General features: G+C 39.6%; 3 protein-coding genes across 3 annotated transcripts in view; 2 read left to right on the forward strand and 1 right to left on the reverse strand.

Moving 5' to 3' along the window:
* The first annotated feature begins 352 nt into the window (after positions 1-352).
* On the forward strand, positions 353-4,686 carry LOC145784274 (alanine--tRNA ligase, cytoplasmic-like). The gene has a single exon (XM_082596064.1). The coding sequence runs from the start codon at positions 353-355 to the stop codon at positions 3,251-3,253; it is 2,901 nt and encodes a 966-aa protein (XP_082452190.1). The 3' UTR covers positions 3,254-4,686.
* Positions 4,687-4,721: 35 nt separating this feature from the next.
* Positions 4,722-15,973, forward strand: LOC145784514 (folliculin-like). Its single transcript, XM_082596347.1, has 4 exons — positions 4,722-5,372; positions 10,337-10,490; positions 12,525-13,257; positions 14,506-15,973. Exons 1-4 carry the CDS (start codon positions 4,752-4,754, stop codon positions 14,696-14,698), a joined length of 1,701 nt encoding a protein of 566 aa, XP_082452473.1. The 5' UTR covers positions 4,722-4,751; the 3' UTR covers positions 14,699-15,973.
* LOC145784513 (putative E3 ubiquitin-protein ligase HERC1) overlaps positions 15,961-26,866 on the reverse strand; it is a 61,191-nt gene continuing 50,285 nt past the window's right edge. The window contains exons 74-92 of the mRNA XM_082596346.1: positions 26,567-26,692; positions 25,868-26,026; positions 24,241-24,432; positions 23,832-23,970; positions 23,325-23,506; positions 22,793-22,948; positions 21,954-22,179; positions 21,312-21,481; positions 20,951-21,238; positions 20,475-20,592; positions 20,293-20,399; positions 19,713-19,835; positions 19,039-19,115; positions 18,824-18,963; positions 18,543-18,655; positions 17,892-18,044; positions 17,430-17,563; positions 16,967-17,138; positions 15,961-16,400 (exon numbers count right to left, since the gene is read on the reverse strand). Coding sequence (XP_082452472.1) covers positions 16,215-16,400; positions 16,967-17,138; positions 17,430-17,563; positions 17,892-18,044; positions 18,543-18,655; positions 18,824-18,963; positions 19,039-19,115; positions 19,713-19,835; positions 20,293-20,399; positions 20,475-20,592; positions 20,951-21,238; positions 21,312-21,481; positions 21,954-22,179; positions 22,793-22,948; positions 23,325-23,506; positions 23,832-23,970; positions 24,241-24,432; positions 25,868-26,026; positions 26,567-26,692 — 2,961 coding nt within the window. The 3' untranslated portion in view covers positions 15,961-16,214. The remainder of the gene's footprint in view (positions 16,401-16,966; positions 17,139-17,429; positions 17,564-17,891; positions 18,045-18,542; positions 18,656-18,823; positions 18,964-19,038; positions 19,116-19,712; positions 19,836-20,292; positions 20,400-20,474; positions 20,593-20,950; positions 21,239-21,311; positions 21,482-21,953; positions 22,180-22,792; positions 22,949-23,324; positions 23,507-23,831; positions 23,971-24,240; positions 24,433-25,867; positions 26,027-26,566; positions 26,693-26,866) is intronic.

Genomic DNA, 26,866 nt, shown 5'->3' on the forward strand with positions numbered 1-26,866 from the left:
TTAATCAGACTAAAATGAGTGGACCCCTAATGAGCCGGGGGAGTACGGGAGTGGTTAACATAGTCCTGCAGACTCCTGCTCTTATGGTATCGACTTTGATTCTCTGCATATCATTTACTGTTTTATGCAAAATTCTATGTTTGAACAATTTGTTAGATTCTACTGTATTTATATCAGTGTATACTAGCTATAGTGTATCAAAACAGCTAATATTACTGTTACAATTCTTTGTAAATATGTGAAGGGTATCCTTGTTATGTCCAACCCTGTTGTTAGTTACATCTTCAGTTATGCTTGATTATACTTTGATTGCAGTTGCAGGTACTTGCCAGTACATTGTATAATATACAAAATGGATGCTTCATTAAATTCAAAGCAGTTGAGAAAGATATTTATTGATTTTTGGGTAGAAAAATATGATCATCAGTATATTCATTCTTCCAGCACTATTCCTTTGGATGATCCTACACTTTTGTTTGCCAATGCTGGAATGAATCAGTTTAAAGCAATTTTTCTTGGGACTATTTCCCCATCCAATCCTCTTTCTAAGGTGAAACGAGCTTGCAATTCTCAAAAGTGCATCCGAGCTGGAGGAAAACACAATGACTTAGATGATGTTGGAAAAGATACTTATCATCACACTTTTTTTGAAATGCTTGGTGTTTGGTCATTTGGAGATTATTTCAAAAAAGATACCATCGCCTGGTCTTGGGAACTGTTAACTGAAGTATATAAAATTCCAATTGAGTGTCTTTATGTGACATATTTTGAGGGAAATAAAGAGTTGGGTTTGGAGCCTGATTATGAAACAAGAGATGCTTGGTTAGAAATTCTTCCTCCAGAACGAGTTTTGACTGGTAATATGAAAGATAACTTTTGGGAAATGGGTGAAGTTGGTCCATGTGGGCCTTGTACTGAAATACATTTTGATCGGATTGGTGGAAGAGATGCATCACATTTAGTCAATATGGATGACCCAGATGTATTGGAAGTTTGGAATCTTGTCTTCACCCAATTTAATCGGGAAGCTGACGGTACACTAAAACTTTTGGCAAGGAAACATGTTGACACAGGAATGGGCCTTGAACGCCTTGTTTCTGTTATTCAAGGAAAGCGATCAAATTATGATACTGACATGTTTTTACCTCTATTTGATGCCATTCAAAAAGGCACTGGTGCACCACCATACCAAGGACGTGTTGGAAAGGATGATGTGGATGGGGTTGACATGGCATACAGAGTGCTAGCAGATCATGCTCGTACCTTGACAATTGCTCTTTCTGATGGTGGGCGACCTGACAATGTTGGAAGAGGATATGTTTTGCGAAGAATTCTTCGTCGAGCGACAAGATTTGCTCTTGAAAAACTGAATGCTAAAAAAGGCTTTTTTTCATCATTGGTTCATGTTGTAGTTGAAATTCTAGGAGAAGCTTTTCCTGAAATCACACATGATCCACAGATGGTTATTGACATAATTAATGAAGAAGAAGAACAATTCTTGAAAACTTTGAGTCGTGGACAAAGGATCATGACGAGGAGAATCAAAAGTCTTCCAGAAGGAAGCACAGTTTTTCCAGGAGATACTTGCTGGTTACTGTATGATACCTATGGTTTTCCTCCAGATTTAACTTCAATTATGGCAGAAGAAAAAGGTTTAACTGTAAATTGTGCTGAATTTGAAGTAGCAAAGGTTGCTGCAAAGCTTAGATCGCAGGGCATTGGTGATGGGAATGAGGAAAAAATTACCCTTGATGTTCATGCTATTACTGATTTGCAAAAACGACAATTTCCACCAACAAATGACTCTTTTAAATATATATACTCTTCTACCGATAAAGGAGAATATACATTTGAAAAGGCATCTGGAAAGATAGTAGCTCTTCGATTAGGAAAATCATTTGTTGATGAAGTTACTTCAGGTGTTGAATGTGGCATTATGCTTGACAACACATCATTTTATCCAGAGCAAGGAGGTCAAATCTATGATCTTGGTTACATGGTCAAATCAGATGATGATCAAACAGAGTTTACGGTGAAAAATTGCCAGGTGCAAGGTGGCTATGTTTTGCATGTTGGCACTGTTGTTGGTACACTTAAGGTTGGTGATGTTCTTGATTTATTCATTGATCAACAGCGGCGGCGAACTGTAATGAATAATCACACTTCAACTCATGTTCTCAATTTTGCCTTAAGATGTGTTCTTGGAGAGGCTGATCAGCGAGGATCCTTAGTTGCTCCAGACAGACTACGATTTGATTTCACTACAAAAAAAGCTATGAAAACAGACGAGATCAAACGAACTGAGCAAATTTGCAATGAGGTGATAGAGAAAAGAGAAAGAGTGTTTGCTGAAATTTGTCCTTTGTCAAAAGCTAAATCCATTCAAGGCTTGCGAGCCATATTTGATGAAACATATCCTGACCCTGTTCGTGTTGTTTCTGTTGGAGTGCCTGTGAAGACATTGTTGGATGACCCAACATCTCAGGCTGGCAATAAAACATCTGTTGAGTTTTGTGGTGGAACACATTTGCAAAATATTGGACATGCTGAGAAACTTGTCATCATCAGCGAGGAAGCCATTGCCAAAGGCATTCGAAGAATAGTGGCTATCACTGGGCAAGAGGCGAACAAAGCAGTTCGCAAAGCAACCTTGCTAGAAGATGAACTATCCAAGCTGCTGTCCATCGTCAAAAATGCCATCAACAAAAAGGAAAATTTGAAATCTTTTAGTAAGAAAATCACCGATTTTACAGAAGAACTAGGAACCTCCTGTATAGCTCAATGGAAAAAGGATGAAATGAGAGAAGCTGCTTCAAATCTTAAAAAGAGCATTGACAATGTTGAACGTGCTGTCAAAGCCGATGCAACAAAAGCAGCATTGCTACAGACAGAAGAAAGTATTGCAGCGAATCCCAATAAGCCTATTGTTGTCACTCAGTTGAACACTAATGCCAATGCAAAATCATTGAATGAAGCTTTAAAGATCTACAAAGCAAAAAGTCCAGAATCAGCAGTGATGCTGTTCAGCGTTGATGAAGAATCAAAGAAGATCCTATGCTTGAGTCAAGTACCTAAGGAATGCATTGCAAAAGGATTATCTGCAAACGATTGGATTCGTTCAGTATCGACAATTATTGGTGGAAAAGGTGGTGGAAAAGACACCAGTGCTCAAGCATCTGGTCAAAAGATCGATGCTTTAACTGAAGCAATGACAACTGCTACAAATTTTGCGCAAGACAAACTGCAAGTCTAATTGAGTTAGCAATAATCACATGCCGTGTCGTTATTGATTTGTGATGGTGGAATTAAATTTGCCAAGACCTGGATATTTGTTTATTGTGTGAAAACAGTTGGTGGTTTGTTTTTGTAAAGTCTAGAAAAATTTGCTTGCACCAACTCGCTTCGTCAAATGTTACTAATATGAATTCTTGTCTTTGGCATAACCTGATGTGTTATATTATCTTTTTCTATGGCCAATGTGTTCCTATAAAAATTTTACATTCTTCTTGTCTGCATATGTCCATCATCGTCATAGTGATTGACACTCACAGTTGACAAAACCATTGCTTTGAGGTTGAAATTTTTGTTGTAAAACTTTTGTTGCAAATGAATTTTGCAACTGATTTATGCAAAGTCACATATGACATGACGTTTGTATCTGTGACTTTTTGTAGGGTCAGTTGCTGTGGTAACAGGTTTGCAATATATCATCTTTGTGCATAAACTGCTCACATCATGATGTTATCCAAGAAATTTACTTACAAATGAATTGTATGCATGTATAGATGGGATCATAACGCGGTTTCAAAACTTTAAGTTTGAAACTTGACGTTTAATTAATTCCTGTGTGCAAATCCAACTATGTTGCATTTGAACTCAACTTTTTGTCAAGGCATATCAGAAAAGAGTAAGGAACATGTTTGTTACAGATCAATCGTAACTTGATGCAAAATTAAGAAATTGTCACTGGAGTCACTTCTTACTATCAATATGGTATATATATAGTATTAATATACAACTGTTGTTTTTGCTGGGTGTTGGCTTATGTCATAACCCTATGTTAAAATGACACAAAAATGGAACATTTGCTTACAAGCTAAAGACTTATGAACTTGTTGTCTGTATGTTTTGGTTTCAAAAACCTGATTTCGTTGACTTAGAGAATAGTTTTCTTTAATCGACGTTGACGCATTTTCGCATAGTCAATGCAATCTCAATGGTATTTTTTGCCCTTTCTTACTGGCTGCTAAGTTAACCTGATATCTACATAACTATTTGTTAAACCTTAAATTTAAAAGTTTAATTTGAATAACCATAAGTTGACCAAAATTGCAACGTTTTGTACCACATAAAAATACTACACCGGTACTGATGCGCCGTTCTTTTCATTGCAAATGCTTATACATATACAATAGTTCTTATTGTAGCCTAGTTGATAGATATACCGGTTTAATGGCGCTGCTATGCTAATTTGGTATTTCACCAACTGTGTGACTTGTTATGCCAATATTAAACTAAGCAGCACAGTTGGGTAAAGCTCTCAATCAATACTTCAAGGATATTAAGACCTAGTAGCATCGCATTCTTTTCTAAAAATGTTCAAATATTTTTTAAAACAATCATAGTTGTCTGGGTTTAAATTTTTGGGTGATTGTCTAACAGTAGCATGTGTTTTTTGTCATCTAGGTTATGCCAATTCATTGTTTATATACATACTATTTTAAGCTTACAAGTTTTTAAATTTTATAACCATGGATGCGGTAATGGCTTTGTGCCATTTTTGCGAACAGCATGGTCCGAGTGTTATGTTCACATGCGAGAAAGTAAACTTGAACAAACCAGAGGGTATCGTGGACGTTCAAAGCAACTATGGAAGTGAATTTTTCACTGAACCATCTTACAACGGCAGCATTGCAGACACTGATGTATCATCATCTATCGGATCACAAGAGTCCTTGGTTTCCAATCTAACAGTTTCCAGTAAAGATACGACAGTTAAGAAGACAGATTTGTGTCAAGCTTGTCGGTCACTGCCTGAAGGAGATCAAGGTTTTATCAGTCATGATAAAGACGCTGGCACAAACTATATAAGCATGCAGCAGCCTGTTAGCCCTGATGTCTATCGTTTGGTTAGACAAGCCTGTGTTAGAAGTTTGAGCTGTGAAGTGTGCCCTGGCCGTGAGGGTCCTATAATGTTCGGTGATGAACAACATGGCTATGTGATCAGCTACACATTCTATGTCAAAGACAACACAGCACGTGGACTGCAAAGATGGTACAGCATTATTTGCATCATGAAAGACCGGGTATTTCTTATCCAATCTTGGCCTTTTCTGGTCGGCTGCATTGGACGAATTATAGAAAATTTACAGGTACAGCTTAGATATAATCATTCCTAAAAATATTTAAATGATATTGTTTTTGCTCTTTTGAAGAATTTAATTGTAACTTTTACATTCTATAAGTTTTTTAGATGACAGCTGAGTAGCTGTATTAACAAGTTGTCATGAGTTCGCAATGTTTTTCTCCTGTGTAGGGTCTACTGGGTAATACAGGTAGGATTTTGGTTAATTTTTATTTAAAAATCTTGTTAAATTTTAACAGATGAAGTATAATTTTAAAAAAATTTGCAATGTAACATTTGATATGTGTAGAATATGTCATATTTATGATATTCAAAAATATTCATTAATATACCTTGTAGACCTATCATTTTGAGCCTGCATTTTAGTACCCAGGCCTCGGGGTAAAATGGGTATATCATGTATACTCAGTATATTACCTGTTTTATCGCTGTATTAGACCATGGAAAAGCGGAATGGCTCGTTTCGGCGAGTCCAATTCGGCTAATCCGATTCGGCTAGTCCGATTCGGCGAGAGCCTTTTACGGCGAGTGCCCTATGCGGCGAGTCTTTGAAATTTTATTTTTGAAAGGGAATTATCGGGTACCGTAGCCTAACTGTTTTCACATCGTTTTAACGTCGCTGAACGTGCAGAAAGGAATAAAAATAAACTGTTTGAACTATTAAATTAAAATTCGTCATGTCAGTTCAGTTGAGTTGTTTTTATTTCTGACCATCGTATCAAAAACAATACACGTCAACATAGCAAAGGTAGAAGCGACAAAACGCGAACGTTAAAACGTGCTTGAATTCGTCATGTCCGTTCAGTTGTTTGTAAGGTAGAAGCGACAAAACGCGAACGTTAAAACGTGCTTGTGACCGAAGTAAGTTAATGAGTTGAAAGAAATTTGGCACGGTCACAACACCTTCAGAAAAATTTAAGATATAAAGGGAAAATAAAAAAAAATAAAATGTTACAAAAAAAAAAAATCATGTTTATATTAGTACTTTATTAGTAAGTTAGTACTTTTGAATAGTTAAAAGGATTAGTTTGGATCAACAAATGTGTGGCCTACAGCTTAGATTGCAAGGAAATTATTGCGTACTGTAGCCTAGTTATCCCTACCAGCAAAAATTTGTTCCAAGAATCCAGTTAGCCTAACAGTTCATTTTTACATTGTGGGTCATTCCATGGCTACTGGTACAATCGTGGAACCATATGTCATAGATTTTTATGAAATTTCATATGTACAATCTCCGTGCAATTTTAAGAAGAGTGATACCAATTTTACCGAAATCAGCCCAGTACTTTTTGAGATATCGGCGATTGAAAATTGGCCCTTTTCAGGCATTTTTGTGATCGCTCATGCGTAAAAATTAACTGCAAATTTTGATTGACCTATTATGAAGGTGTTTCAAATGGTAACTTGAAAATTCCAATGCATATGAGTTATCCAAAGTAAGGGGATTCTGAAAAGATATATTGTTTGTTTGTTTTATATCACTACAGGCCACCAAGTGGCTAGTTTCACACATGACTATTTGTGATCAGTCATGCATGACGAAACTTTGATCGCTTATAGCAAAAAACACTCTACTTCGATTTTTCTGCAACTTGGCTTAAATGAAAGGTAATTTTCTTGGCTTTCTAGCTTCCAAATATGAAGTGGGATATTTGAGTAGAAATGAGGTAGTTTGCTGTAGGTTCATTCCATGGCTACTGGTACAGTCGTGGAACCATATGTCGTAGATTTTTATGAAATTTCATATGTACAATCTCCGTGCAATTCTAAGAAAAGTGCTACCAATTTTACCAAAATCGGCCCAGTACTTTTTGAGATAACGGCGATTGAAAATTGGCCCTTTTCAGGCATTTTCGTCATCGCTCATGCGTAAAAATTAACTGCAAATTTTGATTGACCTATTATGAAGCTGTTTCAAATGGTAACTTCAAAATTCCAATGCATATGAATTATCCAAAGTAAGGAGATTCTGAAAAGATATATTGTTTGTTTGTTTTATACCACTACAGGCCACCAAGTGGCGAGTTTTATGGTACACTTACTACAGCAAACTACTTCATTTCTACTCAAATATCCCATTTCATATTTGCAAACTAGAAAGCCAAGAAAATTACCTTTCATTTAAGCCAAGTTGCAGAAAAATCGAAGTAGAGTGTTTTTTGCTATAAGCGATCAAAGTTTCGTCATGCATGACTGATCACAAATAGTCATGTGCGAAACTAGCCACTTGGTGGCCTGTAGTGATATAAAACCAACAAACAATATATCTTTTCAGAATCCCCTTACTTTGGATAACTCATATGCATCGGAATTTTTAAGTTACCATTTGAAACACCTTCATAATAGGTCAATCAAAATTTGCAGTTAATTTTTACGCATGAGCGATCACGAAAATGCCTGAAAAGGGCCAATTTTCAATCGCCGATATCTCAAAAAGTACTGGGCTGATTTCGGTAAAATTGGTATCACTCTTCTTAAAATTGCACGGAGATTGTACATATGAAACTTCATAAAAATCTATGACATATGGTTCCACGACTGTACCAGTAGCAATGGAATGACTCTTGTAGTAACAGAATGCAAAGACTAACCAAATGTGTGGCCTATCGTTTTAACGTCGCTAAACGTTGAAATCGTGTAGAAAAGAGAACTTTGATGACTAGGATACGTTGCAAGCCTTAAAGCAGCCGGTGGCCATGGCCGCTAAGTAGTGCTTGAATGACCGCCTGTGCTACCTCCTCCGTCGGCCAAGTTTGGCCGCCGGTTTCTTCTAGCCAATTATTTAATTTCGCAATAGAATGATCGTGGATTAAATGTCGAAAATATGTAGTATTAAAGAGTGACGCAGAATTAGGTTTGTTTGTCGTATCCAGGCTTACACGTGGTGGTTGAAGATTTAGATTAAGTGGACGGGAAGGCAAGGAAGCCAATCTTCGTGTCCACCTTCAGGCATGCCTTTAAGTGTCCTGCCAAAGACACAGCCGCATGCTCTTGAGCGGTGTCGAACCGGCGCGCTTTCGATTGCCGTGCCAGCGTTCTCACCACTCGGCTATGCAGCCGACGTTTAGGTCAGCGAGTTCGGTCAGCGCATCCTAGTCACTACTGTTGTATTGAATATATCCAGCTGCGATCACCAGCGCTGTAAGTCTTGTTTGCAATTCCCGATGTTTATTTTAACGAAGTGTTAATCCGAAAGTGCTAATTTACATCGGCTGGCAATATTGTCGTTTTTATATCGATTCAATGTTGTCGGACATTGAATCGTTGTTAAAAAGGAGAACTAGGTTAGTTGACATCCGTGGGTAAAACACGTGTCTTCATACTTGAGAACGCTGTGGGTTAGTGACTTCACACCCTCAATGGTGACATCATAACGGAATAAATGGTCAGGTTTTATGAAAGGCGGTATGCAGTTGAAACAATTTACTGAGTTGCGAGCAGTTAAAACAATTTAGGGTCGTTAGATGGTCCCGCAATACCGGATTACAATCCCGATAAAGCATTTAATGCGTGGTACAACGATTCTATTGCAGAACGTCGCCCAGACTGCAACAACGCTCAGTGATCATTTTAACATTGTTGCAAGTTTAATGCTATTTACTTGTGCTATCGTTATTGTATTTTGGCCTCCAAGCACGCAGATTTGGCCGCCGAGAAGGAGCTCTCGGTAGGCCACGATGGCTGCCGGAAAAAAACACGAGTTTTAAGGCCTGCGTTGAAACTGAGAAACATTCACAGAAGCCCTTCGATACGTTGCATTTTTAAGATAATGTATTCAGACGTTGAATCAATGTACAAATAAACTGTTAGGCTAAATGGGTTCTTGGAACAAGTCGAAGAGCTTCTGTGAATGTTTCCCAGTTTCAACGTATCCTAGTCAGCAAAGTTCTCTTTTCTACACGATTTCAACGTTTAGCGATGTAAAAACGGCAATTTCTGCTGGTCGGGATAACTAGGCTACGGTACCCGATAATTTCCTTTCAATCCAAGCTGCAGGCCACGCATTTGTTGATCCAAACTAATCATTTTAACTATTCAAAAGTACTAACTTATAGACATTAAACATGATTTTTTTTGTAACATTTTCTTTTTTTTTATTTTCCCTTCATTTCTTAAATTTTTCTGAAGGTGTTGCGACCGTACCAAATTTCTTTCAACTCAATAACTTACTTCGGTCACAAGCACGTTTTAACGTTCTCGTTTTGTCGCTTCTACCTTTTTTTACACCTTTGCTATGTTGACGTGAATTGTTTTTGATATCATGATCAAAAATAAAAACAACTCAACTGACATGACGAATTCAAGCACGTTTTAACGTTCGCGTTTTGTCGCTTCTACCTTTGCTATGTTGACGTGTATTGTTTTTGATATGATGGTCAGAAATAAAAACAACTCAACTGAACTGACATGACGAATTTTAATTTAATAGTTCAAACAGTTTATTTTTATTCCTTTCTGCACGATTTCAACGTTTAACGATGTAAAAACGGCAATTATAATTAGGCTACGGTACCCGATAATTCCTTTTCAAAAATAAAATTTCAAAAACTCGCCGAAAAAGGCTCTCGCCGAATAGGGAACTCGCCGAATCGGATTAGCCGAATCAGACTCGCCGAATAGTAGCAGAGCCTGGAAAAGGAACCATAAACACCAGCATACAAAATAATACAGTAACAAGTTATTTAACATCAAATATCAAATTTCCAAGCAGCATAAAAGTTTGGAACAATACCTAAATAAGCGTCTTGTACAAAAAATACTTCGAAATCAATAAATGGATTAAGTAAACACTTCTTCTCACTTTTTTTGTACTAAATTATAGCTGTTGGTATAAATAACTATCACTAAAAGCAGCTCTATGTTTTAACAACAACATATGATGCAATCATTAAAATAATATAATTATCCGTTTCACCCCAGGTACCCATTTACCCCTGCAGACCCTATGTGTTGGTTTTATTTGTGTTACAGGAAGGGGCAAACATTACCTTTAGCAAAGCTGCACCCGATGCCCCTCAACACAACTCTCGTGTTAAGGCTCGGTTTTCAAACGCTGTCACTCCTCGAAACTTCCGTCAACATCGAGGAGACAACTCAAATGCTAGAGCGTTAGTTGAGTTAACAGGTAAGACGTGATCCAGTCATAGACCTGTTGCTCATACCACACTGATGGTTTTATAGGCTTTTTGCTGCTGTCACAATCAATGCGCGAGGTCTTGCGACGGGCTGCTTGTATCTCGATCGAGCGTGCTGTTTTGATTGTAAAATTCTTATGCTATAGGTCAGTGGTTCCCAACCTTTTTGTTGTCACGGACCCTTTTAGACAAATTATTAATTCTGCGGACCCCTACCTAAATTTTGCCTGACCAAAAGTGCCATGCCGAAACTTTTTCAACGTATAAGCAAATTTAATGAGAGCGCTGTTGTTGCCTTTCCTGAACTAAACGACTGAACTGTGATTGAGTTTTTGACAATGCAACACGCATGTCATCTTCAACGTCCACTGTCCAGGCAATTTCGATGTTGTTTTTATTGTAACAAGAGCTGAGAATCCTGCCTCGCAAAGGTAATTAAGTGGTTCTGAATGGTAACAAAACAATAATCGCTTGCTTTGCCAAGAATGGGTAGGTTTGCAGTTGTGAGCACCAAAATTCTTCCACGGTTTTTGAATGAAATTCAATGCGTAATAACTCTTTTGATCTCAAATCAATTAGGTCATCTTTACTGAGATCGTCATCACTAATGTTGTTCAAGTCAAAAAGAAAAGGATTTCGAATCCATGTTTCAACTTAGTTCGGCAGGTGTTCTAAATTAATATAACGTTGAAATGAGATTTGAAGGGTTTCTAACTGTGCGCAAAATTTTTTTCTCATAGAGATCACAACAGTATCTTTTCTTTGAGTTTCATCCATCAAGATCTTCTAACATTGGAAAGTTAGCGTAATTACCTGCTTCCAATCTGTGTTTTCAAACCGGCAATTTAGCTAAATACGCTTTCAGTTTTTCAGCTGTATCAATTATTGTCACACCTGGTCCTTGAATGCCACGATTAACATTGTTAATATGACCGAAAATATCGGCTAAGTAGGCCATGCCGTATAGAAAAGTTTTACTCCCAAACAATTTTGAGAGGGGACTTTCTTTTGCTTTCAGAAGAGTTGATACCTCATTTTTTAGCTGCTGCATTCGTTTTTAAAATTCTCCTCTAGATAACCAACGTACCTCAGAAATGATACAAAAGTACTTCGTAATCTGACCCTACTTCTTGACAGAGCGCTTTAAAAGTATGGTGGTTTACAGCTTTGCTATTGATGAAATTTCACGACTTTTACGCAATTCGTCAGAATTTCTTTGAGACTTGCTGGTAAAGTTTTTGCTGTTAAAATTCATCAAGGTAATCACGGACCCCCAAATGCTTTCTCACGGACCCCCAAGGGGTCCGCGAACCCCAGGTTGGGAACCACTGCTATAGGTTATCATCGGTCATTATCCTGAAGTAACCTCTGATTACGAAATCTGTATTATGTAACGTGTATTCTAGGTCATTCAATTGCTACGTGCATATCTAGAGTCTTCTTTAAACTTGCTTGTTTACGCCGCTCAGTGCAACGTGACCGAACGATGAGTTCGTGTGATGCAACATTGCGTAACCTTCTCGAAGTTACTAGACCGAACGAACCTTTTATAAATAGTGGTGTAATTTGCGTAATGATTATTATGGGAGTTGTATTATGACAAGTTGATTATGAGAGTTGTGTTATGAGTTGTGGATTGGTAGGTGGTGCAGAAATTATTGTTGATTGAGAGTTGAAGAAATCGAATACAAGTAGATGAGAATTGGTGCTGATATAAATTGTGTTCGAAATTAGAGTTATTTGAGAAGCCGTTCGTTAAAGTCCTTCAAGAAGTTAGATTATCATTTCACTAGTGGAACCTTTCGACCTTTAATTGACTGCTTTTCGGTTATAACCCATTAAAATACGTCATTGAACCTTTCCAAGTCTTTTTCCTGGTAAGAGATAGAAAGAAACCGTGACAGCTGCGGTTGATATCAGTTTGTCTACAGATAATGATAATCGCAGTGACATTAAATTACGTTGTAGCATCATCAGTGAAGAAGCTATGACGAAAACAGAAATCTGTGACGTGTATTTTTTAGGCATCAAAGAATTGTACAAGTACCTTCACACAGCCTTTACCTGGGTGATGCGAGCCTGCGTTAAAAGACTGCAAGAGCATGTTGTCCACGGTTCTCCAACTGATGAAGTGCTTGTACGGGCAGAAATCATGACCAGCGCCTCGCGATCAGACTCTCTTGTTACCAGTGATGACAAGGCCGCAATTGCTCTGATGGACGAAGTGAGCGCCATGACCATCAGACCTCTGTCTCCGTGTGAACCCGAGTCTGGAAATATTTTCCAATCTCTGCGGCATATGAGAGACATTCTTCAGCCGCCATTGTTCAGGGCCATAGCTTGGCATCTGCTGATTGGCAATCAAGTGATTTGGAGAGGGAAAGATCAAGCTTTGATCACTTCTGCCATGCATGTTCTCAAAGACATTCTGCCAATCGGTTGCGTTAAGATGTTGACCAATTCAGACTCGTACGTCAAGCCATACGAAGCAAACCTTCTTGGCCTAAAGGAAAAAGTGACTACACGTAATCATTTAAGCAACACCGAATTTTATATCTTGATTGACGTGATTCCAAAGACTCAAAAACTTTCTCAATCCTCGTTGAGCAGCATTGAATTCCGCATGGCAAGTGGTTGTATGATTCCAGAAAAAGGGCCAAGTATGCTTAACAAACTTGAAATTGCACTTGCCAACGACAGATTGTCTAATGAAGTAGTACAACATTGCTTGATTTGCCTTAAACAAGAATGGATCAAGTAAGTTTTTTTCCGTATTCAGGTTAATTCTGTGCACTGTAACTATGTCAACGTTTTGTTTTTTCAGTCGCTCATGTTTTGATCTAAACAATCATTTCACATTTGTGCGATGATAGTAAAAGTAATCATCATCATCATCATAATCCATCGTCGGTTTGTTCCCCACTAGTGGGGGTGGCCGATTGTTTCCGCGCAGCAATTCTTAATCCCTTTTCTCCATTTCACCCTGTCCCTTGCATCTTCCTCCTTCAGTCCAACTTTTTTAAACTCATCCTTCACTTGTTGTTTCCACGTTCTTCTTGGACGACCGCGTTTCCTCTTCCCATCCACCTTTAGATCTAGTGCCTTTCTAAGAAAACTTCCTTCCTCCCTCCTTATCACATGTCCATACCATCTTACTCCATTTGCCCTTGCCAGTTGGTCTATGGTCTCTCTCATCTCTAGCATATCCAACAATTCTTCAGTCCTTTTTTCCCTTCTCGTTTTCACCCCACACATTGCTCTCACCATTGACCTTTCCGTTCTTCTCAGGATTGCCAGTTCACTCTCTCTCAATACCCATGTCTCGCTACCATATAGCATTGCAGGCCGCACACAGCTCCGATATACTTTTCCTTTCATCCTTAGTGAAAATTTTCCGCCATACAACATTTCCCCACATTCCCTGAACTTTGCCCAGCCCAATCTTGCCCTTGTTGTCACCGCTGCTTCACATCCACCACTTCCATTTATCCGATCACCCAGATAACAGAAGTCTGTCACTGTTTCGATGCCATGGCAGAACTCATCATCATGGCCTTCCACTTCATTCCTTCCTTTACTGCATTTCCCACAAACAAAACACTTCGCCAATCTTGTTGCGGCTCTCTTGACATTAGCACATCTTGCATGTACCCACTTTCCACATTCCTTGCATTGAATTTCTCATCACTCTTTTGCCACATAAAAGTAATCTAGTTAAGAAAGTGGTGTTTAGAATTATTTTTACTTTACAAATTGTATCTAGTTGTTTTTTCATTACGAGAACTTTGTTTTATTTTAATTGGGCTTTGTCAGTTATTGAAGCAAGTTTGCTCCAATATTAACTTTAAATTATTCTACCCAAGTTCACCATGTTTAATCGACTGATTGTAGAAATCTTTATCCTCAACCTGAGAAAACTGGTGTGCAATGATCTGTTTTAAAACCTTTAAATATACAAATGCTTTTTACAAAGTAAATTTATTAAAAGTAATTTCATATTTTTAGTAAAGTAAAAGTCTTATACAAGTTCACCAAGATTGACAAACGAGACAAAGAAGAGACGACGAAGCTTCTGCAAAATTGTTTGAACTGTACAGAAGAGGATGTGCGGTTACTGAAGTTTTGGATGACAGGTTTGAGCGATCAGTTTAAAGAAGAGTTGCGGCAATCTGTACTTTCGCATGCCCAACAGGTCTAGTAAGACTGTGTCGGAACAACACGAAAATATGCTTTACCGTAGAGTTTCGTTGGCAGAATCAGGAAGATGCTTCTATAGTGGGGACAGGAAGAAACTGACTATCGAGACTCTTTAAACCTAAGAGCTAAACATGTTTAATCTCCGTGCGCAGCCTGGCGTTGGTGTCCAACAGTTCAGTAACGTAATGAACCCGAAGATTATCAAGGTTTTACCTCCCAAAGCCGACATCACAGCCTGCGAGGTATCATACATGGAAATATTGATTTGTAATGAAGGCCCACTCTCTTTTTCACTGGTTGAACACCGATTGTATGGAAGTTATTGCTTGTGCACTTTCGTTTTTTCACGTTTTCACACCGTGCAGTATTGTGTCGTTTATCTACAAACTGTCAGGAATGTTTTTCTTTGTATTGCTGAACACTGTGTTCTTTTGAACAAACCCATTCAGATGATGTTTAACCGTCTAAGTTAATAACTTGGTTTAAATACTTGCTGAACATTCAACCTTGACATGGTGGGTGACGTCTGTGAAACGTTGGCACTACGCGAATATCGTGTATAGTTTGCGTTACCCCTGCAGTTAAAAAACTTGGCAGTGATTGCAAGCCATTCCGTAGTTCAGTGGGACTACGTAAGCATCTTCGCATTAATTTGATGTAGTCACTACAGGCTTCGGTGGCAGGGATATCTAAATAAGGGGAAACGAAGGCTTTTATTACGTCTGACAATAGAAGGGCTCTTGTTTATCGTAAATAATCTGTGTTTATCGTAAAATGACAATTGGCACCGATAGTAGTTTAATAAATCCTGTTATGATAACTTGCATTGTGCTGTTAAATTCAGGCCTGGATATTCACAGCATGCTCGTGGTTGCTTGTTAATTCAACTACCCATCTACTTGCTTTACATCTAGCCTCCTGCAAAGGCTTTGTTATAAAAAACAGCTTACTGGTAACTTTTCAACTGTCTTTGTAAACAAGTGTTCTTTAACATTTGCTAACTGTCTTCTGTAGGTCATTGTACCAGCTGCACTACAAAACTTTCTACGATTTAAAAAAGAACCACATGTTTAAAGCACTACAAACTACCGCCCTGGCAGTGTCATGAGAATAAGGCAATCGCTGAGAGCCTTCATATCCCCTTCTCTAGATATCCCTGTTCGGTGGTTAAATCAATGTTTTAAACCCAAGACGCAAAAATTCCTTTTTGCAGCAATGCTAAATGTTGACTGATTTCATTCTTTTGACAAAGGGTCCTTTGATTCTCTTTGTAAATTTATTTAAGTGCGTACGCATGATAAATATACTTTGCTCGCAACTTTGTCAATAAAAAAACTAAGCAACTACTTGTAGTACATTCTATAAAATCAATCAATACAAGATCTGAAACAGTTTACAATCTTTCTCGAACATGAAGAAAAAATATAGCTTTTTGAAATACATTTTACATGCAATAACACTGAATATAAATACGTTTTTAGCATGTAAAAGGCGTAGTACTTGAAACAACAATAAATTTAAACTTCCATTTCGTCTGCATTAGTGTCATCGGTGTTTCGCAGTAGCATGTAGTTGTCCATATCGATTGACCGGCAGTGGCGGATGGCATAACGCATTTTTTCAGCCATCACAGCTTGACTGCTATATGGTGGAAGACGCAGTTGGAAAAAGCAGGTTTGGCTGGTCGGCAGACTGTCCGTTGGCTGGAAGAGAATATACAATTTCAAGAACATCGCAAACTGCAGTTAATTGACCTTTTACAATCAAAAACTACACCAAAATTATTCCAAAATTTTTAGCAAAAAAGTAATATTGATTACAATGTCTACATTCTACAAAATAGGGGAACAATAGGCAAATAATTGTGAAACACAATACAACACGCTGAATTCAACTGTAAGAGTAATTTTGTAAGAGCGAGCGCAGCCTAGAGAATTAGGGTTAGAGAATACATTTCAATAAAGTCATAACATAACACCCCTGTCATAACTCTTTTTTCTTCTGTAGTTACCAAACAAAGTTCAAAGCACCGATTAACTCTTTGGCTGAGTGCTAGAAGGTTCACAAATTGCACGATAGTCACTTAAATATGTTCTGATTGGTTGACGGTGTCATTGGGTCTTACTGAGATTTGACATGTTCAAGTGGCTACCAACACGTCTTATATGTTAGCAGGAAAGGTTTTCAAGCAGGTTGGGTACAGGCGTTGGAAGCGCCTCTGAACATCTATATTTTTCAATTAGCAGCAGTTAGGGCAGCAACCACTCACTCGGTCTATCTTCATAACTTGGAACCGTTGTGGCATGTCTGCAGCTGATGCGGGAAGCCGCGATCTTCCGGAGACAAACTTGAGGAAGAGAACGCGTTCTTCGCGATTGAATTCCTCCAGCGTCTTCCATAGCCAGCACACCAACTCGCTGTCTTCAGTAGTATCCCGGTACCTGTGAAATAAGGAATTTAAAAGTAGTCTGAATACATTAGGATGACATCGAAATTAGATTGAATTGCTACCAAGATGTTGTGACCGTGTCAAACCGTTTCAGTTTCGAGCACACTTTAACATTGGCGTTTTGTCGCTTCTACCTTTATCCAGACCCTGCTATGATACAGATAGTAATATTTTTAGCTTTGATGGTCAAAAAACTAATATTGTCTGTCGTATTCGAGAACTTGTTTCATTGTGATTGATTTAACCCTAATCGGTACAGGAAGTTTTTCAACCCCGCCCGTACCTCATGTTTGTTTTGAGGATATCAAAGTTGACATCCGGCATTCCGCAGACGAGCTGTTCGAGCCTTGATGACGTAAGCAATGTGGTTAGGGGTAGGGGAATGATCCGTGAGATTCCTTCACGGACCCACTGAACCTGGGGAGAGGAAAGTTGGAAGATTAGGCCTATGCCAAATATAGCGTTTCTTGTTACAAAATAATAATGCACACAGTGGCTTCATAAGAGCTTTGGGGCTGCATAAATATAATCCCAGACAGCAAATAAGTCGTTTATACATTACAGGTCTTGCAGACATTGAACATTGGTTCAACGTCTGCAAGACCAGCAATGTAAAAAACGACATTTCCTGTCTGGGATATGACGCTAATTTTACACCGATAAGAGGGTTACCTGATATTTGAAAAGGCGCTTAGAATTTTAACTCAGTAATCCTATCCAAAAACTCCATTCTGAAACAACCTACCTGCCGGTCCATTTCATGGAGACGGAATTCTAGCGCCAGGTCCACGTAATAGTTTCTGTTGGAAAATGTAAGCGGGATTCCATCACCACCAGCTACTACCGCCACAAAACTCCCATCCCAGCTCTGAGCCTTGAACGACTCCAGAGGAATAATCTATACAGGCAATGCGTTTTGTTACTTTAGCGAGATTGGCTTTGATAAATGAATCTTCCGTTTTTACATAGCGTTGCATATAGGCAGTGTGAATTTAAGGGCCCGTAACCTTCACAAGAGCCCCAGAAACTTGAAAACGTATTCTTGGAAGTGTCTTGGTTTGTGGGCCGAGGATCTCATTGGTACCGGGCCCAAATTACCCTCTCAACGGCCCTGTATATGGGTGGCTCTCAGCAGACAATGTCAGCGCAGCCGAGTGTATTATTTGTATCCATTCCAAGATTCAAAACCACTTTTTAAAAGTATGACCCGACAGAGTATTGAACCCGTGTCTACTGACTCAGAGGCAAATACCTTAACCACTAGCCTAAGCTAAAAACATCAGCTGCCTTTTGTAAACGTTGTAAATTAACATCATGTTACGAGTGCCATACATTCATTGATCAAAAGTCCACTTGACAATCAAAGTGCTGTTTTGTTTTAGAATATTGATTTAACCTCGTTGAAGTTGCTGTCATCAACTCCAGCGCTGTCTATGTCCCGAAGAGCTTGCAACATTTGCACGAATAATTCATCGGATTCTTCTATATCGTGGATGGAGGCGCACATACCTGCAACAACCATAGCAATGGTATTAAAGAACCACAACACATGTTGTCCAATCACAGCGACCGACATACGCAGACCTACAGGCCTTACCAATGTGCGAACCTATATCATAACTGGAAGCCAGTCTTAAACAGTAAAATTTGAACCTGAAAATTGTATTATTAACTTACCAGCAAGTAGCTTCCAGACAATAGGTGCAAGATGGAGATCAAGTGGTTTCTTGGTACGGACAGCCACACCAAGCAAGATGCCGAGAAACCTGAACGACTGCGCGTCTTCATATGTCGTCAACGCGGGGTTGAAGACAAACCTGGAAGGACAATATTCGAATCAGTTCGCTACAGCGAGAAAGACGATTTCAAAGTTTGCAAACTTGAATATCCACCTGTCTCGGTGTTGACCAGTTTCCGATGTTGCGTTCGGAGTTGGAATCAACAAATTGACAATTCCATTCTCAAGCTCCTGTGGGGAAAGTTAAAAGATTTTGAACTCTACAACATAGTAAATATTTTATTTGGCAAAAAAATATATATATATGGTCATGGGCAGGTCATATAGCAAGACGTCAGGACAACAGATGGTTCTTCAACAAATTAACAACTCGGACATCCTGGGAAAAGAAACGCAAACGAGGAAAGTCAAACCTGAGATTGACAAAGAATGTGAAGCGACAAACTAGTACATGAAAACACACGATCGGCTGAATTGGCAAAAAAAGGGCAGGTCTTTGCTCAGCAATGGGCTACCACAGGCTGAAAATGATGATGATATGAAAAAACATATTGGGTAGAGGTAAACGCTCTGTTCAATGCAAGTAGACAAACTACATAACTTTTCTCGATCTTGCATCATCTATGCAACTGACATGAGTTACGTTGTGCAGTTATCGCTGCAGATAGTACAGTAGCGTATGTCTATTATCTACACTCAAACTTTTGATGCCAGATACATGCATCTATGACGTAGTCGGATTGACGTCATTTAGTTCAGTATGTTTCTGACCATTACAAGTAAAGCAGTATACGCGGTGACGTAATAGGGGTCAAAGATGCGGACTACCTGACACATTTCGGTGATGGTGTCATCAAACACTCCTCCTGCGTCATCTGCTCCCTCTCCTACCAACTTGATCTTCCAAGCTCTTGCTGGCAGTCTCAGATCGCTCCCTTTCTGTCGGATGATCTTTAAGAAAAAAAAGTTTTCGCAAAAAAGAAAGAAAGCAATCACTGCTTCTCCACCTCTGCTATTGGAGGAAACTGATTCAAAGTTCAAATATGTTCAAAGATGCAATTTCTGTTCAATTAACGATTACTTTGATGCAAGTGATTTGCCAAAAGTTGAGACATTGTTTGTAAAAAGCTTCAAGTATCTACTCACATGAGTCGTGACATTAGAACAGGGATGCTTAAAGTTTTCTATTAATGGGACTAACTGCGGGAATCTCAGCGGGCCGCATTGGTTCTTTTATTAATGCTTGTCCTTGGATCTTAGGTTTTAAAATTGTAGTGGAGATGAACCCAGCTAAAGCCGCAGAAACTCTCCTGCGCACTGCACTTTGAGCATGTATGCGCTAGAAGCTTTGAACATTATGAAAAATAACAGACAACCAAAAGTTTTCTTATTTCTAGGAATAGCTTACTTGGTGTGATATTTGACTGAATATTGGCGCAACTTTCTTCCCGTTGACTGACAACCTTCTCACCGTGATCTGCGGCCCGTAGTTTTTCCCCTGCACCATGGTCTTACCTTGAAATATACCAAAAGAAATTAGAAAAGCGATCCCGACGAAAAGGACAAGCACCTCCACGACTCATGACTTACCCAAAGCCCGTACAGTTGGCAGGCTGGGTACTCGTGGAAAGAGAATGGAACGGACAGCGCCACTGACGAGACCGTAGCTACCAGCAGTGAAATTGCTCAGTGTTTGGTCTTCAACGTTCTACACAAATATGCTTGTAGGTTGAATAAATAATTTTACTTTTCTGAGCATTAAATCTTCTGTGATGTGAAGCCAAGTTTACTCCCAATGAACTAACTTACTTATTTCTTCTTTAAATAAGAATATTCTCGCAAATAGCTTAACAAAAATACAGCACAATAAAGTTTTATGATAATTTGTGAGTCTAGAATGCACAGATGGGGCTGAGAACTCCATCAAGTTGTAACTGCAGCGCCGAGCAACTGCAGACGGGTTACAAGTAATTTTTTAGCATAAAGATCTCCGATTTCCTAATGACTTGGAACTTCCACATGAATTAAGTAAACTGTGGCTAAGTGACAAGAAAAACTCCTCTCACCAGTTTTGGTTTGAGGTCAATCAACGGCCATGAACCAGCCATTAGCTCCGAGAATTTTCTTAACACCGACATCCTGGCCCTGGCCTCTGGTATGGTGAGGTCCGACAGAAAGTCTAATTCGGCCGGGATGCTGTCGGGCTGGCCCAGTTGACGAGCGCCCACTTGGTGTCGCTCTGCAGTCCAGCAAGCGGAGTGGGTTCGGCCGGCCGATACTTGACAAACGTGCTTGTCTGCCAGAGCCTCGATGAGAGTCGGCTCTTGCACGGCGTTCGTGTGCCCCAAGCCAAGCTGCGAAACAAAAGAAACGCATGAGAAAGGAATTTCAACCGAAGACATGCTCATGTATTGCTTCACCGCATACCTGACCGTCTGTGTTGGAGCCCCAAGCAAATACGAGGTGGTTTGACATCAACGCCAGAGTATGTTCCGATCCAACTGCTACGTCTATGACGTTGTGTGACGACAGAGCGGCCACCACCTGAGGACGATAGACCACCGCTTGGCGATTCTCAGGGTTGCCACACATCCGGTCTTTATAAACAAAAAGTAACGGATGTAACAATGTCAAGAAGCCCTGTCTGTCCAGCTTTCATTAGCTTGCGGAATGCTCTCATAATATTAAATGCCCTAAAAGCATGAAAACACTTCCTGGAGAAGGGTATCGACCTCGACAGTATTACAAAATTCAGCAAACACTTCGAATGCGTCTTGTATAAAGCAATAACACTTATAAAGAGAATAAAAATAAATTATTTAAAAATAGTTGATGCGTATGTACAATATACATTCACAGCCTTCTTGGGCTATAAGAAAAGATAGGTTTTATATTTTAGACAGAAAAAAAGGATTACGCCTGCAAACATCCATTGAATTGGCCCATGATTCGCAAACAATGCAAGCTTATTGGAGCAAGTTAACAAGCGAAAAAAAATCAGCTAAGGTGGCAGCTTTTCTTCAGGTTTACTTGTTTTCATTTAGGCTTCCTAAAAGAACAAAGTCTTACCTTGACCAAACATATAGAGCTTTCCATCCCAGGTGAGCGCCACAGAAAACTGCGCGCCACAGTCGATCTTCTTTATGCCGAGTCCACACAAAGCTTCCACTCTGACTGGGGATGATTTTGGAGCAGTGCTGCCAAGTCCTAACTTGCCGTAATCGCCATCTCCGAATCCCCACATAGTCAACCCATCTTGCGACAAAGCCAAGGTGTGATTCAGCCCACAAGACACCTTTGAAAAGAGGCGTTATTCAATTCAACATCGCACAAGTGCGTTTCCTGCTAGTTATAGCAACGAAGCAATCCTTTGATCATCCAGTCAACCTTACACGAAAATTTATTAACTGAACTCCACATAAAGCACATAGGCTACTGAAACAACAATATGACATTTTTGTTATTTGTTAACATAATATACAGGTATCTTCTGTTTGCTTCAGATGTAGATGATTATTTTCCTGAAGAAGGGAGAGCAGCCTCAAGCCGAACAAAAGAGCCGCATTGAAGAACGACTCCCTGACTTCAACAGCATTTGTCATAGCACATGACTAGGGAACTGTGTTCCGAAAGCTAATGCAATTCGATAATTACCACAGCGAACTCGCAGCATCAGGCAAAAACAGGTCGTTAAAATCTACATTGTGAAGTAAGCAACGATCGTGCTGCTAAAAGCAAAACTCAACTAATTGCATGTTTTGTAATGTTTGGCATCTGTGTATACAATAATATAGCAAAATAAACAAAAGTTTAGATGAAGTACATCAGTCAATAAAAGTTTCCTTTAGTGACTTGAAACGATGTGAAAATGAACGTTTTGTAGATTGGGATAATATCGCTGAGCATACCTGTCCTACTGCATGGGAGTCCAGAGCGGCAACCCGTTCTGGAACCTTCTTGTTGGTTGTGTTGCCATGCCCAAGACGACCGTAGTCCCCGTAGCCGAACGTTAGCAGTTTCCCATCAGCCGTCACCACAGCAGAGTGCTTGAAACCGCATGCCACCTTGAACCAAGAAATTGGGTTAAGAAACCTTGAGGGTTTTTTTCATATTCTTCATTTATTAACTTTTTCTAAAAGTGTTGTGTCCGTGCTAAATTTTACTTGATATCTTATTTCGTTCTCGGACACGTCTTAGCACTCGCGTTTTTCCGTTCCTTTTTTTTTTCGGAAAGTTTTGGTGCCGCTTTGACAGTCATAAAAACTGAACTGAAGCCGTGTCGAGCCGGAACCCAACCAACAAAAACTGTTCTCTTCATATCGAAAGTGTTTCTCTTTCAACCACACTTCACGTCGGTTTGCGGAAATCAACGTGCTACAGCCGCCATTGCATCAGGGGCATCCATGTTACTATGACGCCACCATTACTCATGACACCAACCTGCACAACTTCCTCTCCTCTCAAAGCTTCGATTTGTCGAGGTCTTCTTTGTCTGTCGCTGTTCCCATGTCCCAGCTTCCCGTAATCACCATCACCCCACGAGAAGACCTCACCAGAGTCTGTAAGAGCGATTGAATGTCCATCGCTTCCCGCCGATGAAGCCAACTGCTTCACTAAGAATCCTAGATATAAAACCATTTGCAAATTTTTGCTCATTTTGTGGGTTTTGTGTCTTAAAATACGGCAATATCAATCAATGAGAAGTAGGAAGTAAAATTGTTTGACAGGTTTTAATTCCACAACAACGCTTGATAAGGCAACTCGAATGTGATTCATACCTAATATAATAACAAGTTAAGAACAATTCGACATAAGGTCACCTTCAGTTAAGCTTATTCAAACATATGTTCACTTGACTGAAAACGATCTCTTGGCAATAAAATCGAAATTTCTGGTCAAAACATATACAAATAGCCAACACGTTTCGATAAAAATATCGCCCACCACCTTGCAACGATGATATAATGGTCAGCCTAGGCAGGTCATCAGAGTTCCCTTGTCCAAGCCGTCCGTAACTTCCCTCGCCGCAAGACAGCACACTGCCTGTTGCTGTCACCATAAAAGTGCAGTTCTGTCCGCATACGATCTGCCACAAATGACCATTACGTTTAACGTCGCAGCATGCAGATTTGTAGAAACCAGACAGCAAAGACCGTCGTTTTTACATGGATTCAACGTCTGCAGACGTTAAATCAATGTAAAAATGACGGATTTTGCTGTCTGGGGTTGTCAATAGAAAAACAGTCAAGAACTAAGCATACTTGGAAAAACACAGTTTGCTGACGCACACAACGTATTTATCAACAAAGAAACACGTTGAAAACGTTAGAAATATTATGGCATGACATGCGCATACAAACTGGGCTTGTTGAAACGAAGGCGCTATGCTGGGCGAGAGGCTGTCAGCGGATGCGTCACCAAGTTGGCCATGACGTGACGCGCCGAACAGGTAAGCGTTGCATCGGCCACTGATCTGCCAATCATCCGGACGGTCCTCTAGCCAGGAAATCAACTGCTCGTCGGCAGATGTGCTCCACAGTGAGTTGTCCTGAACGAGCAATATCAATAGATGTTAGTAGAGTGGCGTGATAAGTTATGTCGACTATAGTCGTTTTATGTTATTAAATATTAAAAAGAAACTTAACCTTACTCACGGCCATTGCAAAATGAGATGATTCAAAGAGATAGAACTCTGTAGAGATGCAGCGAACCCAAAATGTTTATCCGCACACCGCACCGCAACTGAATCATCTATCCGCATACCGCAATTTATCTGGAACTTTGACACTGCACCGCACCGCAAATTACAAAATGTTCAAAAACTATTTTAACGCGTTATTTTTTAGAAAGTCAATTGTGGCAAAAAGCACCCATGGCATATACTGTAAAGCACCCATGGAGTATACTGTAAAAAAATATATATATATACTGTAACTGGTAACCTACCAGTACAGTTGTGCACTAATTGACTAGGCTAACCAGATCATATTCTCTTATCAGCAATGCATCTAAGTTCTAAGACATCATGCTTTTTCAAATAGAATGTTCCTGGATCCAGTATCAGGACTTTTGAACACTTTTTGTAAGCAATAATGCAATTTTAATGTCAGTGGCTGTATGAACTACACACACAAGAGTAAAACTTATAGCCTGAACTCACTGGGCTAACTGTTATAGTAACTAGTGCGGTAGTTGCGCTAGGCCTATAGCCTGGTAACTGGGAGCTGAGCTTATCAGGTAGGCTATTCAGGTAACCAAAAACACTCGTACAGCTTCCCTCACAAGCCAGCCTCAAAACCCTGTCAACTGCAAGCCATTTGCGTAACTTTCCAGCTTAGGGTTTCCGAAGGAAAAAAACTGATCCGTGTTTCCAATTTAAATTTGAAGTTTCATAACCGATTTTCTTGAAAAGTTGAAAGTTTACGTTTACGAAAGTTTAATTTCTTGAAAGTTTACGCGGCAAGCGGCGCGGCTTTGTTATTTCAACCTTCCACGCGGCGCGGCACGCGGCGAAAAAGTCAAAAGCGGCCGCGTACGCGACGCGGCTTGCATCACTAGAACTCTGTACTTAAGGTGTTCAAGTAGTGATGTAAATGTGCGCAAGATGGTGTAATTTTCAGTTTAGACTACATAAAGACATTCAATCACAAAGCCAGTAGGCTACTTTTAGAATTATAAATATTGCTCAAGCACAAATCACAATTTTCAAAACCAAATTTATTTTACCCAGCAAGCAAAATCCATCCTATTGACATTGATTTAACTTCTGCAAACGTTAAATCAGTAAATGGACAAAATTAAGTTATGAAAATGCAGTACGAACAGCTCATGGTCGATAACAATGGCCCATGCTATCCAACCCTCAATACGAGGAAGAAACATTATGATGATGAAACGTTAAATCAATGTAAAAACGTTCGATTTTGCCGGCTGAGTAACAACACGTTCAAGGAAATAAACTTTTGTTGCACAGTGTAACTCACGAGAGGGTCTCGGCCGCTAGTGACGTCAGCAACAATTTCATCGTTGAAATCGTCACCAAGTTTCGCGCGAGTCGTGAACGATCGAACTGCGCTGCAAGTGGAGTTGAGGTTGGCAAGCCATGCCCACTCTGACGACGGTTGATCCATCAGTTCGGTCATCTAACCAGACAATGGTTATTTGAAAGAAAGACGTAACCTGAAGAGTCGTCAGCTCTCTCAGAAGGCTACATATAATTAACTGCGGGCACAGCGAGAAGGAACTGAAAGTTCCCGATCGATTTGACACTTTAAGAGCAGAAAAGCAAATTCCCTTTCCACCACTAAATATCAGTCACAAACAGCACATCAACATGTTGGCTAATGTGACAAGTTATTTCTCACACCAGAATGGCTGTTTATATCGGCCTCAATAACTAAAGCTTATGTCGTCTTTTCCATGTAACTGTAGCCTGTCTTCTCTACAAAAAGAAGCAAAGTATACGTTAATATTACGCAATTTTTGTTTGTAATTACAACACGGAAAAGCGTCATCCACAAACTATCACAGCCGCAGCTCCAACTAACAAATATTTTCCTTTTCACATTGACCAACGTCTGCAGACGTTGAATCAATGTAAAAAGTCAGCTTTTGCTAAATGGCTTCCCATAATAGTAGCTTCCGATTGATGAGATTCATGAGTCAAACATGAGAGCACTCACCTTATGATGAGGCGGTATGTTGGTAGGGTAGCAGATGACGTCAGTCAAACCGAACCCGATCGCCAGAGAAGTGAGGTTTTGTAGGAAGGAGCTGTACATCAGCTGATCACCGCTCATGATGGATGGCTTGAAAATAACATTAAATAACGTTGTAAAATCGAACGAGACTGTTCAACAGACATGTAATAAATATAACTCGTTCTTTTGGTCATTATAAAGGAAGCGGTGTCTACCACAAGATTTTAAGTGCTCTTGGAAACCAAACACAACTAACCTTGAAGACGTCAATCACTTTGGTCA

The sequence above is a fragment of the Aplidium turbinatum genome, chromosome 15, assembly GCF_918807975.1.
Source record: "Aplidium turbinatum chromosome 15, kaAplTurb1.1, whole genome shotgun sequence".
NCBI classification, from domain to species: Eukaryota; Metazoa; Chordata; class Ascidiacea; order Aplousobranchia; family Polyclinidae; genus Aplidium; species Aplidium turbinatum.

Coding starts and splice junctions, on each gene's coding strand:
- LOC145784274 (XM_082596064.1), top strand. CDS start 353: ATGGATGCTTCATTAAATTCAAAGCAGTTGAGAAAGATATTTATTGAT.
- LOC145784514 (XM_082596347.1), top strand. CDS start 4,752: ATGGATGCGGTAATGGCTTTGTGCCATTTTTGCGAACAGCATGGTCCG. Junction 5,373..10,336: donor GAATTATAGAAAATTTACAG/GTACAGCTTAGA, acceptor TTTGTGTTACAG/GAAGGGGCAAACATTACCTT. Junction 10,491..12,524: donor AGCGTTAGTTGAGTTAACAG/GTAAGACGTGAT, acceptor TGTATTTTTTAG/GCATCAAAGAATTGTACAAG.